This window comes from Camelus dromedarius, chromosome 12 (genome assembly GCF_036321535.1).
Source record: "Camelus dromedarius isolate mCamDro1 chromosome 12, mCamDro1.pat, whole genome shotgun sequence".
NCBI lineage: Eukaryota > Metazoa > Chordata > Mammalia > Artiodactyla > Camelidae > Camelus > Camelus dromedarius.
This window is the reverse complement of record NC_087447.1, coordinates 63,543,206-63,560,554: the sequence shown is the minus strand read 5'-3', so window position 1 is coordinate 63,560,554 and position 17,349 is coordinate 63,543,206. Positions and strand designations below refer to the sequence as shown.

At 46.3% G+C, this 17,349-nt stretch overlaps 1 protein-coding gene across 1 annotated transcript; it reads left to right on the top strand.

The window, feature by feature from the left end:
* The first annotated feature begins 833 nt into the window (after positions 1-833).
* LOC105096547 (transmembrane 4 L6 family member 1) lies at positions 834-13,466 on the top strand. Its single transcript, XM_010988904.3, has 4 exons — positions 834-1,082; positions 7,075-7,140; positions 10,150-10,295; positions 13,235-13,466. Exons 1-4 carry the CDS (start codon positions 912-914, stop codon positions 13,464-13,466), a joined length of 615 nt encoding a protein of 204 aa, XP_010987206.2. The 5' UTR covers positions 834-911.
* The last annotated feature ends 3,883 nt before the right edge of the window (positions 13,467-17,349 follow it).

Sequence of the window (17,349 nt, the reverse complement as noted above, 5' to 3'; positions counted from 1 at the left end):
ACACGTCTGGAGCCCCCAGGTCTCGTCGCAGAGCACGGGGCCCATGCTTCTCCAGCAGACTTCACTCAGCAAACAAGATGCTGCGTTTACTCCAATCCCATTTATGCTCGGGAGAAAAAATGCATCATTTTGCAGAGAAAAAAAAAATTAGATGCAAAACCTTTCCCTCTTTCCCTCTTTCCATGTGCCTCCGTCCCAGCTTCTCAGAAATCTCCAGGCTCAATAAACTCAACTGACAAAGAAAGTGAGAAAGGAAATCTTCCACATAAATAAAATAAGAGGTCAAGATGATTCAGACCTGCTTAGTTCCTTATTCTCCAGCTACCACGCATTGAGAGCTTTGTCTGAGAACATTCTGAATATATGATTTTATATTTATCTCAACAATCCCACAAGGTGAGTGCTACTGTCAACCCCATTTTACAGATGAAGAAATTGAGATGAGAGATGTAAACGAACTTGCCCAAAGCCACACAGCTGCTAAGTGACCGAGTCAGGATTTGGACCAGGATCTAGTTCATAATCACTAGATTTGATCATAATCACTCTGGGTGTAGCTGAAAGAACCAGAGGGTAACAGCGATTTCTTAAACATTATCTCAATTTGCCCCAATACTTTAAAGAAAGCTTATTGAACATTTACTATGAGCCAGATGCTTTCACATTTTTTTTGCTTCCTTTAGACCACTGTGAGATCAGTATTTTCTCTGCTTTACAGAGGAAACTGAGAGCCAGAGAGGTAATGTGGCTGCCCAGTTCACACTGCCTACCAATGGAGGAGCTGGGCTTGGCACCTTGCTCTTGGAGCTCTGAGGCTGGGGCACTCCTCCCGATTCTGCAGTGGCTGGAGGCTGGAGCAGGCAGCTTCCTGGTGTTAGCTGTTTCTCTCTCCCTTCCAGGGCGGATTCACCATGTGCTCTGAGACAGGCTCCAGGTGCACTGGCATGCTGCTCCTGACCTTGGCCACGACAGCCATCATCGCCAACCTCCTGCTGTACTTTCCCAACGGGCAGGTGCTGGCGCCTGCCAAGGTCACAAATTTGGTCTGGTTTTTCCACGGCTTTCTTGGAGCTGGACTCTTGGTAAGAACGAGGTTGAGCTACCTTACCTCCTCCAAGTGAAGGGTGCCACTGAACAACCTTCAAGTCACAGAGCAATGCATCTCATCTGGGGCCACCTTCCCTGGGCCCCCAGAGCATGGCCAGCTGCTCCTCCTCTGTACTCACAGCACGTGATACACAGACCCTCTCCGCACTGGCACATCATGCTGCAACCATCTCTTATACACCTGCCTCCCCCATTAGGCTGTGAGCTCGTTAAGAGCACGGTCCAAGTCTCATTCACCAAGTCTCAGGCCCTCTACAGTTCCTACCTAGCAAAGTGCCGGCTTAGACTAGAGCTTAATATGTGGTTGTTAGGAAACCATACGCTTTATAAAAAGCCCAATGACAGAGCATCTGCCAGGTTCATCGGGTCTCAAGATGACCATCTCGAAAAATAAATTGAGTAGCTCCCATCAAGGCTTCCCTAGGCTAAATCATGGGGTTGGCAAACTCTTTCTGTAAAATGCCAGATAGTGAATATTTCCAGCCTTGTGGGCCACGGGGTCTCTTGCTTCAATTACTCAACTCTGCCATCATAGGGCAAAAAGCAGCCATTGATAGTATGGAAACAAACGGGCATTGCTATGTTCCAATAAAATTTATAAAAACTGGCAACCTGCTGGATTTAGCCCACAAATTGTAATTCGTTGCCCCCTGAGATAGATATTGAGTGTTTTGCCTTCTTTTCCACCTTTGTTTTCAGTTGGCTCTCCTCTCCCAGGCAACCAGGGTCTCTTATGAAAAGATCGTGTGTTTATGTGAGACTCCAGTGCCAGGCACTGAGCAGGTGTCCAGCAAATAGGTAAATGAATATATGAAAGATAAAGAACTCTCAGGAAAAGGTGACCATCTCCCTTCCTGTTTCTCCCCCGGGCACCATAGTAGACATAATAATGTCTCAAGTTGCATCCAGTGACCACCTCCCCCTCCCATCCTGGCAGGGCTGGTCCTTCTCTTCCTGCACAAGAGAACCTCTAAATCAGCAATGTCTCAGCAAAGGCTGACTGTGGCTCAGCTCGGAGCCCTACCTAAGGGGCAGTGCAGACCTAGTTGTCTAACAGACTGTGCTCAGCTCATGAGTCTGCCCCTGACCTGCTGGGCATCCTCCCTGAGATTCAGTAAAAGGAGAATCAAACCCATCTCACCAGGAGGTGGGGAACATTCAATGGAATAACCTACATAGAGCACCCCGCATGTATCTGGCAGCCAGTAAAATGCAATCTGTCCTCCTTCCTGGCTCAGATTAACAGCTCCGTTACCTTCTTTGCAGATCCAGCCAAGCGCCATCTCCTGCCCTTACCCACCCTCCTTATTTCTGCAGGATAGGTTTGCATTTCTCAGCTCCACCGCCAGGCAAGTCTTGAAACTCCCCTTAGCCTCACTCTCCCCATCTGCAGTATATATAGCTACACCAGCACCCAACTTCTCTCAAGATACAGATGAGCAAACAGTAACTATTGAAAGGCATCAAGCAGCTCAAGGAAATGTAGGTTTCCTATTTGCGGAATCTCAGGTTCATTGAAAGAGAGTGAACCAGAGGGAAGACATTCCCTGGTCCTGGGGAAAGCAGAGTGGAGCCCAGCTCAGTCAGGGACCAGACACCCCATCTGCATAGCATCCCTTAATACTGCTTGTCCAACCCGCACTCCAGCTTTCCAACACAACCTCCCAGGATCTCCTAGAAGGAGGGTTACACTTGTATATTCACAATGAAATGGGGATAAAATAAACAGGACAGAATCGGTCCATGAAGTTGGATAAAATGAAAACCAATGGGCCTTCCCCTTTTCTATCTTTCCTTTTCTTTTTTTTTCCTCCTTTTTTCTTTCTCTCTCTGTTCAGTCCACTTTAGAGTTCACTCTATGCCTTCACTCATGCCTGGCTAAGGAAAACTAAGGCAGTGGCTATGGGGTTGGAGAGAGAACAGAGCATTTGACTCATATTAAAAGGTGGAGTTGGCAGGACCTGAAGACTGATCTCAGGGGTTGGGGGTGGGGGTGGGAGGAGGCATCAGGTTGGCTGCAGCATTCAGACCCAGGCACCAGAAGATGGTAGTGGTGTTCCTTGGGGCAGGGACCTCAGGAGGCGGGCAGAGGCTAAGCTCTGTTCCACGTCCCCGCTGAGGGAGCAGAGAATGGGTGGACAGGGATCAGAGACCAGGAGAGAGGCAACCTTGAGGACCAACGGGAAGAGGTGACAGAGAACCCCGGAGGCAGTGGGTTTGAACAGATTGAGCTCAGGTCAAAACCCCAGGGGATCCTGCAAATTGAGAGGTAGGCAGAGGGAGGGAAAAGTGGGAAGGAGACTGAGAACGAATGGCTAGAAAGTCTGAGGCAAAGCAGAAAAGAGGAAAGTGAGAAAAGCCAAGAAGGAGAAAGTCTCAAGAAGGAGAGAGGAATCTCAGTGTCAACTGCAGTGGCAGTGATATAACTGGGGCCTGAAGGGCATCTGACACCCAGGAAGGTGAGGGTGGACCTTGGTGGGAGCACTGCCTGGGTGGGGGTGGTGGGGACCCCAGACTGCAGAGGGCTGAGGAAGGAGTGGAGGCGAGGAGCTGGGCTCTGAATGAAGGATGAATGGCAGAGCTACCCTCCTGACACACAAAAGGCCAGAACAAGCTCTCAAAAGCCACAAGGGACACCACAGGCCACAGCAAGTACAACCACCAGTGTAGCATCCGCTCCATGCCCAGCACTGTGTAAGGATCCACAAGGGATAAAACCCGAATTCACAGCTCCTGCCCTTTAATAGTAATTGTAACAGGCATTTGCACAAAGGTTTCAAGTGCATCAAATGCTTGCACGTATATTATTTCATTTGCTTCCATGTCTCTGTGAGGTGCGGTCGTTACCTCCATCCTATAGGTAAGGAAATGGAGTCCGGGCAGATTAAGTCATCTGACTGCAGCCACACACAGCAGGCACCTGGCAGAACTGGGACTCAAACATCTGTCTGAGCCGTAAACCTGTTCTCTCTCCATTTCGCCACCATCTGACACACACGTGCACATGCAACACAGGACACAGAGCTACGCCAGCAGAGGCCCTGCTCTGCACATGCCCTGATGAAACAAGACACGGAGGTGCCTGGAGTGGGGCTGGAGCATCTCCAGAAAGTGCTGCTTTTCGGAAGAGCCAAGAAAACCGGGCCACGCGAGTCCCCACCTCCCCACCCTCCCTGCCAGGTAGACAGCCATCACACAGACAGTGGCCATGACCACAGTGCGTGAGGACTCTGTGAGGTCCCAGCAGCATGCCGTCTCCTAGGCAGGGCAGTCCCGGGCAGCCTCCCCACATTCTTGCTGGAAGCCAGCTCGTAACCTCAGCAAGGTTGCTGTCTCAGGAAAGCCAATGCCAAGAATAATGGCTATTTTCAGGGAGCCATGGGCTCCCCCAGAACTCCTGGCAGGCTTCTGAGGTTAAAATGGGGCATCTGGGACAAGCATGACATAAAATGAACTGGGGACTCTAGGGACTGAGAGACAGAGCCCCAGTTTCTTTCCATGTGTAGCTAATGGTTGTTTTCCAGCAATATTATTTACAGTATTATTATTAAGACCATTAGGAGGGACAGCTTAGGACTAGTCAGAGGTGTGGTCTGGAGTCACTCAGGGACCTGACTGGAGGGCTGCATTAGGTAGAGATCTGCCCGAGCCAGTGGTTCCTAGTTCCTATGCTCCTTCAGACCAAGGGAGATACACACACACACACACAAATAATTCAGCTCAATGGAGTGAGTCCCCGCTGCAGGGGTGGCCTAGGGTCTGCAGAAGAGGAAACAACTAACTCTACCCTTGGGAACCAAGAGAGGCATCCCAGAGAAGCAGCTATCTGAGCTGTCCTGTACAGAATTAGTAGACATTTGCCAGGCAGAGAAGGGAGGAGGCTGTTCCAGGCAAAGAATGCGGCTTGTGTAAAGGCAGAGGAACATCACAGAGTAAGATGCCTTCCCAGAAACTGCAGCATGGTGTGGCTGGAGCAAGGGCTGCTTAAGGGAAGAAATGATAGGAAACAGTGCTGACCTGCAGATGGAGGCTACCCTGTGTAGGACCTTGTGGACCACGCTGATGAGCCAGCTCCTCACCCCTGAGTAATTCACCCACAAATACTCAGTGAGCACCTGCTATGAGCTAGCACTGTTCTGGGCATCATCAGGGACCCAGCAGTGAAAAAACAAACCAAGCTCCTACTCTCCTAAGGCTTACATTCCAGTGGAGAAGAGAAAAATCGTAAATAGTCAACTGTGGGACATGATGTCAGCTGGTAAGTGCTAGGAAGCAAATGAAGCTTTCAATGGGTCGTAAGAGAGCTGGAGCAAGGGATGCCTAAGCACCTTGGAACCTAGTGTGATGGAATCGACCCATTCCCGCTAAAGAGAGAGAGCTGATAATAAGGCATGCCCAGCACACTCTTCCCCAGCACGCTGGACACCCACCGCCAAATCCTAAAACTGAGTTCTCCTTTTACTAGGTGCCATGTCACCACCCCAGCTCCCATCAAGGCTGTGTAAAGTCTGCAAACCAGCTGGGAGCTGGCTGAAGTTTGCTTTGCACCATGTCTGTTTTGCTTTACAGTGAATTGGATGCCTTTGGGGGGGTATACATCTTCCAGTTCTCCGGGTCCCACCACACTCTCTGTGGCGTTATACCAGGACACGTTTTCTTACTTAAAATTACCTGCCTGGCCTCTAAAGGCATGTACGTTGGCAATCCCCACCCCTACCTTAGACAGCCAGGTGGAAGAGTACATTTGGGTAGGCAACGAGCACCTTTAACGTCAACCACATACCAACCATACATCCCCCGGGGTATGTCGCGGTTGCCTTGGTGAGAAGCAAGGATGCCCCAGATGCTTGCATCAGCAAATACATTTACCAATCATTGCTCAGGGTGAGATGATTTTTTTTTCATAAAGTTCATCCATTCTGTATTTATTTCTTGTTCTTGACCCATGGCCCTATCATGCCCCTCATCTTCCTGCCACCCCACAGTGCCAGAAGCAGCACGGGGAAATGTCATCACAAGTTGCACCACCATGTCCCTGGGTCCTGATTCCTCATTGGACACTGTGGTAAGAGCTGCTGACCCAGAGCTCAGAACCCAGCAGTGGGAGGAGAATGGGTATGCTTGGTGTAGCAGGATGGGCAGGCAGGAAGGAAGGAACCATTTGTTTTGCTGGGGCAGGGGTCACTGAACACTACAAAGAGGAGATGTACTGGTCTCCTGTAGCTGCTATAACAAATTACCACAAATCTGACGGCTTAAAACATGAGAAACGTATTCTCTTATAGCTCTGGAGGCCAGAAGCTCTCACTGAATGTGCTGGCAGGGCTCTCTGTTCTAGGCTGTAGGGGAAAATCATTCCTTGCCTCTTCCAGCTTCTGGTGGCTGTTGGCATTCTTTGGCTTATAAAGACATAACTCCAATCTCTGCCTCTGTCTCCACATCGCCTTCTCCCCTGTGTCTCTCAGAACTCCTGCTTCTCTCTTACAAGGATACATGTAATTGCCTTTAGGGTCCACCTGGATAGTCCAAGATAACTCCTCCTGTTAAGATTCCAACTCAATCACATCTTTTGTCATATAAGGTCATACTAACCAGTACTGGGATTAGGAAGTGAATGTATCTTTGGGGATCCTCTTGTTCAGCCTCCCACAGAACGTAACATCTGAACTGGCCATTTGAGGGTGAATAGGAGTTTACCTGATGGCGAAGGGTGAAAGGCATATTCAAAGGTGCAGAGGCAGGGAAGTCCCGGTGTCTCGTGGGAGCCCACCAGCGGGTGTGTCAGGAGTCTCGACGGAGGAGAGAGGAGGCTCTGGTGGCAGGTCAGGAGCAGGTATGATGTCCGAGGCTTGTGTTGAATCCTACAAGCAATGAGGAATCCTTAGACATTTTAAAATAGCTAGTTTTGGAACTTTGTTCCAAAAAGGTAACATTCCCTTCATTTCAAGAGCATTTCCTTTGCCACAGGTTATGGTGCCGGCAGTAATGCTGCTGAGAGCGGGTGGAGAGGGCTGCTGGGCTCACAGACGTGGGGTAAGTACCGTGGGGTCTACAGAAATGTTTAGCTTTCCACCCACAACCCAGAAGGGCTTATTTCCTAGGCTGTGAGCTTTCTCTCTTCTAAAGGCTAGACTGTTAACCCACTGACTATAGTTCAGGACTTCTAATACCCTCCTTTTATCTAGTTATTTTTATTGAAGTATAGTTGATTTACAACACTGTGCTAGTTCAGGTCAGAGCACAGTGATTCAGCATTTCTGCACATTATATTCCACTACAGGTTATGACAAGATAACGGGCGTAATTCCCCATGTTATACAGTATACTCTTCTTGTTTGTCTATTTTATGTAGAGCAGTTTGTTTCTGTCAATCCCATACCTCTAATTTGTCCCTCCCCATCCCTTCTTCCATTTGAGAACCACAAGTTTGTTTTCTGTATCTGTGAGGCTACTTCTGTTTTGCATATACATTCATTTGCATTATTTTTGTAGACTGCACATCTAGGTGGCTAATACCTTCCTTCTAAAGCACAGCAATATCATGCAGGGCTCTTGTCAACAGTGATGGGGACTGTTGCACAAGATCCCAGGAAAATTGACCCTGGAGAGGGTGTGAAGGGAGCCATGTATACACATAGCCTGTGAGCTCTGGTAGACCAGCCTGTGGGGTTTGGTTGGTTATTTCTGTCTGTCTGTCTGTGGGGAGTCTAGGACCCTCCATCCTTTGAGTTTCTTATTCCCCTAGTAGCCCGTGGAATAACACATCACGGAACTGGGATTTGAGTGAGAAGGGACACTGAAGGGAGTTTGTATTCTCAAAAACACTTTCACAGAAAAGGGAGCCCTCCTACACTGTTGGTGGGAATGTAAATTGGTGCAGCCACTATGAAGAACAGTATGGAGGTTCCTTAAAAAACTAAAAATAAAATTACCATATGATTTAGCAATCCTATTCCTGGACATATATCTAGAAGAGACAAAAATTCTAATTTGAAAAGACACATGTACCCCAATGTTCATAGCAGCACTATTTATAACAGTGAAGACATGGAAACAACCTAAATGTCCATCAACAGATGACTGGATAAAGAAGTTGTGATATATTTACACAATTGTATTCTACTCAGCCATAAAAAAGAATGAAATAGTGCCTGCCATCTGCAGCAACATGGATGGACCTGGAGATGGTCATTCTAAGTGAAGTAAGGCAGAAAGAGAAAGAAAAATACCATATGATATCACTTATATGTGGAATCTAAAAAAAAAAGTAAGACAAATGAACTTATTTAAGAAATAAAACCAGACTCATGGACATAGAAAACAACCTTATGGTTACCAAAGGGAAAAGTGGATGAGGGAGGGATAAATTGGGAGTTTGGGATTAGCAGATACAAACTCCTATATATAAAATAGATAAGCAACAAGGTCCTACTGTATAGCACAGGGAACTACATTCAATATCCTATAATAAACCATAACAGAAAAGAATATTAAAAAAGAACATATATGTATATGTGTATATATACATACATGCACACATATATATATAATTGAATCACTTAGATGTACACCTGAAACTAAAACAACATTTTAAGTCACCTATACTTTAATTTAAAAAATTTTAAATTAAAAAACCCACTTTCACAGATGCTCTCTTACAACGGCCCCGTGAAGAACAGAAGGCTGACCCTCTCTAAGTGCATCCATTATGTGCGTCTGCTTCCTGACCCATGGCCCCTCTTACACCGCTGCTCTCTCAGAAGCAACACGGCTGGTTGAAGCCAGCGGAAATGTCGCCACAATTTTATAAACGTGTCCCCATTTGACCAACGGGAAAGGAAAAGACCAGAGAGGCTGAGTGGCCTGGCCAGATTCGCATGGCTGTGATTTTAGATCTGGGAAGCACATTTGGGATTACTTACCCAACCCAGATACAGTGTAAGCTCCTTTCTTCAAGGTGAGGTTCACATGTTATCATCTATGTACCCGCCTCCATGCCCCGCCCAGATGCCTGACACACAGTTGGGTGTCAGGAGACACCCAATGAAGGCTGACCGAGCCCAGGCTCGTCTTGGTCTCCCGACCCCCACGATCGTGCTCTTTCCCACATACACAACTGCTTCCCAATGTCCCTGCTCACAGCAAGCTGTTCACTGCTCTTATACTTCTAGTTCATCACCGTCTCACTTCTCTTTTCTGCTCCCAAAGTCCCCTCTCCCAACCCTTGCAGCCCCCAATCAGACCCTCCAGGGAGACCTTAGCCCCCAACGTCATCTGAGGACCATCTCCAAGGAGCTCCCTGAGTCATTCCACCCAGCCCCGGCCGTTCCCCTCCCTCACTTCCTGTGGTAAGAAAGACACAACATGGACGTGTCAGGAATAAAAGCTCATGCTTTGAAGCAAACAAGTCCCTCAGCTTTGCCCCAACTGAATATGCTATATGCCAGAAGGTCACCTTTCCCTGACACTTGCCTTGCTGTGATGCTCACTCACCCATCCAGTGCACACATTTATGAAGTTTGTACACAGTACAGGGAGGGCCCTGTGTTGGTCACTGACTCAGGCATTAGAAAAATGATTATTCATTTACTCACCCAATCATACAACAAATACCACCAGGATGCCGAATGAGTTTCATTTAGGTTTCAAACAGAGCCAACCCCAGCTGATCGGTTGCTCTGTTTTGAGAAGGACTGTGAGGCTTTCTCTTTCAGGGCAAGAGTGCTGAGATCAATTATTGATGTCTGCTGTGAGTGCAGACAGGGGGCTGGGAGCACACTTACATCACGTGCCAGGCAGCGGTTAGGCACTGGGAGCCCAACGGTGAATAAGTCACATTTCCCGCTCACAGTCTTGTAGTGGGTGATTTCATTCTTTAGAATTGCAAATGGAGCAGATAAATGGACAGAGGTCTTCTCAGCTCTAGTACCCCATTTTTTGTGCATTTAGGAAGCAAAACAAGGATGCCTACCTGGTCTGGCATCTGTAAGAGAAGATTTACCCTTTCAGCCGCTCTGACTTTCTGGTTCTGTTCCATTGCAGATGCTGTTTCCTGTGCTCTTGGCCATACTGGGCACTATGGGGGCCGTGTATTGTGTGGTCATTTCTTCGTTGGGTCTGCTCAGTGGCCCCTTCTGTGACACAGGCAGTGGAAACTACACCTACCCTTTCAGGAACGACACCCTGGAGTGAGTAGCCTTTACAGCCTTAGATCAGTGTCCAGCATCTAAAGACGATACGGTGATGATCACAGAGCGTGTGCTCTCAGACTGACTGTCCAGTAATGGGGCCAGTTGCTTCCAATCATACGTGGTATCTTGGTCCTCTCTCTGCACCAAACCAACAATTCTGCTCTCAGATCACCTAACTCTAGGAGGTGACTGGCCAAGGCAAGGAGTGCCCATGAATTAAGCAGTTCAGCATAATACCTTGACTTCATTAGCATCAGTTTTTAAACTCAACTGGTATGTGCTGAGGGCCTGCTTAGTACTGACTAGGCACTGTGATAAGAGAAACGAGGACGGAGGAAGGATATGGAAAACTGTATATTTGCAACTTGCTCATTCACAATGTAACCGGGGAGACTTCATAACCAAATTTGCAGATTTTTTTTGTGATGACAGCCTATCAATAAGCAATGTTGTGGTTAGACCAGCCCTTGTGGTTCTTATTTTGATTGCGGGATGCTCTTTAGCGTAACTATCAAGAAACTTCGAAAAAAATAAAGGTTTCTTACATATACAACCCGGAAACGACACAGCATACCTGCGGCCACTCAGCGAGGTTGCCAGGAGAGAAAAAGAAAGAGACAGAGAGAGAGAGCAGGCCTGGGGTTCTGCCTTTATTGGGGTTGAGGGTGGAGGTCTAGGGTTTTGTGGGCTCACTATTGATGAATTTAAAACATAAGAGCAGGAAATTTAAGCACAGGAATAGAAAAAGCAAGTGGCCCAGAAGGTCGTTTACTGAAATCAACCAAGATCTCTAAAACAAAGGAGCCTCAGTCAGGCAAGGAGGCACAGCTCTTTATCTAGTTGTGAGGCTGGAAATGTGTTTACTCCAGATAGACCTCTTTGAAGTGGATGCCTTGGCAGGCAATCAAAGCTTAAGTTAGGCACTTAAGAAAAACGAACTGTCAGGGTTTACACTGCAGAGTTGCACAAATACCCTGACATGGCGGACCCCGTGATGCCCACTGATTTTCCTAAAGGAACAGGAAAGAAAACCCTGCACCACTGACTGAGAAAGATGCTGCTTCGCTCCCATTTCACGTTCTCTCCCTGGTAAAGCTCATCCATCCCCATGGCTTTCACAGCCCTCCATCTCTACATAAATAATCCCCAAATGTCTATCTCTAGCTCAGATCTCTCTTCTGAATCCCTGACCCAAATACCAGTAACTTCCTCTTTGAAATTTCCTCTTGAAAATCTCACATCACTTCAGTATTAATACGACCAAGCCCTTGACGTCCCCTGGCAAATCTCTCTGCCACCCCCAGCCCCTTAGATGGCACCTAAAACCTGCTGAGTCATTGATTCTTCTCCCTTCTCACGTTTCACGTTCAATCCACCACCAAAGCCTGTCAGTTCTACCTGGACAATACACCTTGAGCCTGGCCGCTGCTCTTCGCCTGGTCCGTCACCACCCAATTCCAAATCTGAACCCCTTGGCCTCCGTGCCTACACCAGCCCTCCAGCAGTTCCATTTTGCCCTTCAATCCTTTCGCCTTTTTTTCACAAGGGATTTTTGTAAAAAGTAAAAGTGCTGATGAAGCCCAAGAAATCTTTACATTTAAGGAACGTGTGATCTTGCTGAGAACTCAACAGACCAATATGGATATGGTGGAAGGCAGAGATTAATTAAGGCAGATACCAAATAATACATAGATTAAATGGGGCCTGAAAACATATTCCATTTTCTGTTTGTCCAACTATACCTTCTGATTCCAAATTCCTCTTACCGTTTGGGCTTACATGCTGCTTCCTCTTATAGTGCACACTTCTCCTCTGGGCTGCTGCCCGCTTCAAGGCCAGGTGACTCCATCTTTCCCCAGAAAATCTTCTCCAGCTACTCTAGACCTCTAGACCTCCCCATCCTATGATAATAATGATAAAGAGACTGCCAGCTGCATGGCAGGCACTGGGCTAATCCCCTCCACTACGCGATGCTACTGATGCTATTTTAGCCCCATTTTACATATAAGGAATCTGACATACAGGAACGCTTGGGGAACTATTGGGGCCAGGGCAGACTGCATGCATATATCAGTCAACGGCACGTCGATTATTTTGAATTAAAGCTACTTAAGAAAGAGCTGATACAAGAGAGACACTCTGACCCTTCTCTCTTGTTTCTCTGAAAGCAGAAAATAAATCTCTCCTGTGAAAGCCACACTCCCTGCATTTGGGGGCAGGACACCCTCATCACCAGAGATAGAGCATTCGGGGCCGAGAAGTCTGTGTAACCAAACCTTTCTACTTCTTTAATTTAATACAAATCCCAAACTGTTTTGATGCTTTACTTATTAAGCACCCAGCGCTAAATTTCTTTGTCCTGTCAATTTCTCACAAATGTATTGTTTGTCTAAAAAGTATGAAAGCTGCCTGCGTGGCCACTTCTTAGGTCCCATTTCTATGAGACCTCCCTGGGCATGAATTAAAATTTGTTTCTTTTTCTCTGGTTTATTTGCATGTGTCAGTTTTATTATTAGCCCAGCCACAAGAGCTCGAGAGGGGTAGAGGGGGAAATTTGCCTGTCCCCGACGCAGCTTATCTAAAACTTCTTAGTGAGGGAGCAGGGATTTGGCCCTGGATCTGTGGGACTTCACAGTCCAAGCTCTGAGTCACTCCTTACTGCCTCAGAGAGCCTTAGAGCAGTTCCAACCTTGAATCACATGATTTCCCGCTTACTCCTGTGTTCTCTGGCGCGGCCATGTCTGCACCCACAATGCTTTGCTGAGATGCCCTGCTGTGAGACGGAGAGACGTGTGTTCTACCCACCCCCCCACCAATGGGAAGAATGAAGATGAGAGCAATGTATTAGACTGGTGCTTCTCACATGCTTCTAAGCAGCGGCTCTCTCCCTTTCCTGTCCCTCCAAGCCAGGCTAACTGTCTCCCTTGTCCTGACAGGAACAGCTACTTATTCAACCGTCCCAGCTGGACCACCTGCCAAGAGCCTGAGCACATCGTCCTCTGGCACGTGGTCTTGTTCTCCATCCTCCTGGGGATCGGCGCAGTGGAAGCTGCCCTTTGCCTCAGCCAAGCTGTCAGCGGACTCTGTGACATCTTCTGTGGCACATGCATCCGAAAAGGACAGGTCGGTGCTTCCAGAACCCTGGCGTTTTCAAGTCATTCCCCCTGACCTATTCCGCACATCTCCCTCCTGCCCTGACCCCACACTCCAAGAGGTAATCCAGTAATCAGAAAACACCTTCTGAAATGTAGGACTTAATTTTCTTTCAGGTGACCATAACTGGCTTGTGACCAGCCCAAGAAGTCACAACTGACTGGCAGAGTCCCCTAGGTTGAGAAGGACTGGATATGGTGAATGTCAATCCCCACCATTCAGAGAAGCTGAGGAAAAGCCCCCAATTTTTATAAAAGTCAACAGTTTCAATCTTCTTTCCTAGAATCAAGATTGTTGTTTCCCCCAGATGATCTGTAAGAATCATATAAGAAATCACAGGACTGTAAATAATAAAAAAAAATTTAATAATAATACAATAATAGACACTTAAATGTATTCAGCTGTTACTATATCTCAGGCCTGGTGCTAAGCACTTTGTCTGCATCATTTCAGTTAATCCTACAAAACAAGTTGCATTATAATGCCATCTTACAGGTGAGGAAACTCTGGCTCAGACAGGTTCAGTTACTTGTCCAAAGTCAATAAACTGAAGTTTTGAACTTGAGCCTGATTCTAATATTTATATTCTTGACCACTCACCAGTGGTACTCAAACCACTGGACTTGTTCCATGGATTGTAATAGGTGTTATTCATTTACCAAAAAAGGGGTGGGGGAGACTCTGAGGTCAATTTAATTTTGGATACACTGGATTAAACAAAGTGTGATAGGCTTCTCTGCTACAGGACTTGTCAGAACCTTTACAAAGCCAGTGTGCATGGCTAATCTCCAGGAAGACAACAGCAAATGCACAATTCCCCAGGAGTCTTATTTGGCCACAAAACCCTCTTCTCCTGAAACAATTTTTATGGGGCTAATATTCCATGGTGCCCACTTTGAAAAAGACTACATGACTCAAAAATGAGTTGGAATCTATCTCACTCAACCCATGAGAATCCAAGGGGAAGGGGAAGTCTTTAGAACAGTCAGTGCATCAGATTGAATGGCTCCATATGGCCCAAATACTACCTCCCTGGGAGGGAGAACGAAATCCAAAGTAAAAAATTTTATTAGCTTTTCCCCATTAAAACACCCTCTGTGTAAAGTGATGGACTTGAAGCAAGGCAGGAGAAAGGTTTTCTGCCTCCGGCAAAAGTCCTTCTTGTGGTTCTTCCTTTGATGAGTAAAAGGAACTTGCAGTTAAAGACACTGAACTACAAACATTTTGTGGCCAATAAAGTGGGCGGAGGAGGCACTGAGCTGCCCTGGGGCGTGGCCCCAGCTTGTAAAGGCAGCAGAGCTCAGCTAATGCTCTCCATCAAGGGCTTTGGAGGACGGGAAGAGCACCACCAACATTTTAAACGTTGGGCCAGCCGTAAAATGATTTATGATTAATCCACAAAAAAAATGTTTATTGCCAAATGGAAAAGAGCTCTCTGAAATTAAGTAGAAACAGTCGATTCTTGAGGCTGACTTAGGTCTACTCCAGCCACAGGACAATTATTTCCTGAGTTACCACAATGGGCAAAGCAAGTGCCTGGAGAAAGGAGGGATGGACGGGCGCTCAGCTCTGGAAGAAAGGGTTTAAGCAGAAGGGGAAATTTTCAGCGCATAACACCCAGACATAAGGCAGAAACAGGGGAGGTGGTCATTTCACTCGAATCTCTGTGTCTTCAAGCACATCTCATCTTTTAAAACTCCTTACTCTCTCAAGAGAAACCGTATGTTTTCCAGATCAGAGTTGACTGACATATTCTGGATGTCTACAGTGTTTATATAATATGATACACCTGTTATTGGAAATATGAAGAAATAGCTCTTCATCATGAGTTTAGAGATTCTTTCCATTTCACTCTATACACTTTGCTGTAGTATAACAATTTTCACATTTTCCAGAATAAGCACTTTGACTTTTATATTTATAAAATACATGAAAAAGCTGATTTCAGCATTTTAAGAAAACCGTCTAGGACACTCATCTGCTTGCCATGTCTGATGAAATGCTCTTACAGACCTGACACTGACTTGGGAGAAACTTCATGGCTCAAAGTCCCATTGGCAAACCAACATCCAGTATTTCTCTTAAGTGAAATTGGAAGAAAATAATTTTAAAGAAGGGAGATGCACTTTAGGAAGTGGGCAGAAGAAAATGAAGTTAATCGAAATAGCTCTGGAAGATTTGGAAAACATTATCTTGACTAGAAACTATCATGTTAAAGACAAAGCGAGTCATACATAAACACCGTACTGTAAGTAGCTTCTCACAGGGGTATAGGTTAACAATTATGAAACTGCTACGCATCTGTGATGGGGTTGAACGGTGGATGGTGGGGGCCAAGTTTCTCACTGTGGAGGAATAATTCTCACAGATAAGCAAAGAGGGAAGGCTGGAATAATCCATCTTAGTACCAGATTAGAGTCAAGGAATCAATATAAACTCATTTTGGCTTAACATAGGTTCAGATGATAGATACAAAAATATAGATATGTGTGCATGTATGGGTTATTACACAGACATACATTTCCTAGCCCTGTCTGCCAAGAGAGCTAAAAGCAGTGACACCTCAGTAGCTACAAGCACACCGAGTACCAAGATCTTGGTTTCTAATGCCGTTCTCTGCTAAAAGCAACTAGGGCTCCTTGAAGAAATGACTGATTTGAGGGATGAGGATGAAGAATAAAGATGCCCCTGAAGGATGCTGTGGTGCCAGGAAGCAAGGAAGTGCTAAAAAACAAAAAGTGGGACATGAAAAAAAAGACAAACAAGCCAAGGGGACGTAGGGGCCAACTCTGAACTAGGTGCCCCCTCCATCCCTGGGACATGTATATCTCCATCACTGCACCCATCTTGTGGGTCACATGCAGGATCCCTCAACCCACCTGTGATGCAGGATGTACCTTATGCATCATAATAGGCTCTCAATTAATGTTTAGTGAATGAATAAGCAAAAGAATGAATGAGTAAATGTTACAAGCCTGCAAAGGGAAGGGGTTGAGGAAATGTAATTATACCAAGTAGTTTATACAGACAGAATGCACAGCTCTTTAAAAACTCAGCTTCCTTCCTTCTTCTATTCCTCTTTCATCACCCCGGCCCAGGTGCAGACAGTCCTAAAAGGAAGTAAAGCTAATTCTGAGCAGAGTTTTATTTTGCAGCTGTAGTTAAAATACACTCTGTCGCTCAGCCACCATCATCAGCTGGGACTTGTATGAGGTGCTTAGTATGGGCCATGCTGTTCTGGGTGCAGCACTGTGATACTGTGCTTTATAATAAGAAAAATATATTTTGGTCTTTCTCTGTTCCTGCACAGAGCTTCCAAAATCCTTGGAATTTCCTAAGTGACAAGAGAGAGAAATATGCCTTTTGTTATTCATCAAAAGCCTCTTTCAAACCACAGCTGTGTTTGTGTTAATGAGGAGAGTTTGGGAAAGCCCCTCAGGATGGGGGACTGGTTGCCAGGGGAACCAACCAGGATTACAGGGTTGGAACTCTCAGACACACCCCTAACCCCTGACCTCCAGGAAGGAGAGAGCGGCTAGAGACTGAGTCCAGTAACCACTGGCTGATGATTTAATCAGTCGTGCCTATGCAATGCACCATCTATATAAAAAGCAAAAGAGGATTCAGAGCACTTCTGGGCTGATGAACCGGAGGTGCTGGGAGTGAAGAAGGATTAATAAAATAGCCACACTTAGGCTAACATTGCTTATTCTTATGCTTGCCCTTAAAACAGTCAACTGACCTGACTGACCGGTTGCTACTCACAGTTCCAGGCCCATTGTTAAAACTAAAGCTATTGATCTTACTGTTTCTACTTCATTCCAGTCATCGAAAGTAACAATCATGCTTGGTCTCTGAGTCCTTCTCCAAGGAGAAGGTCACAGGACTGTAACCTTAC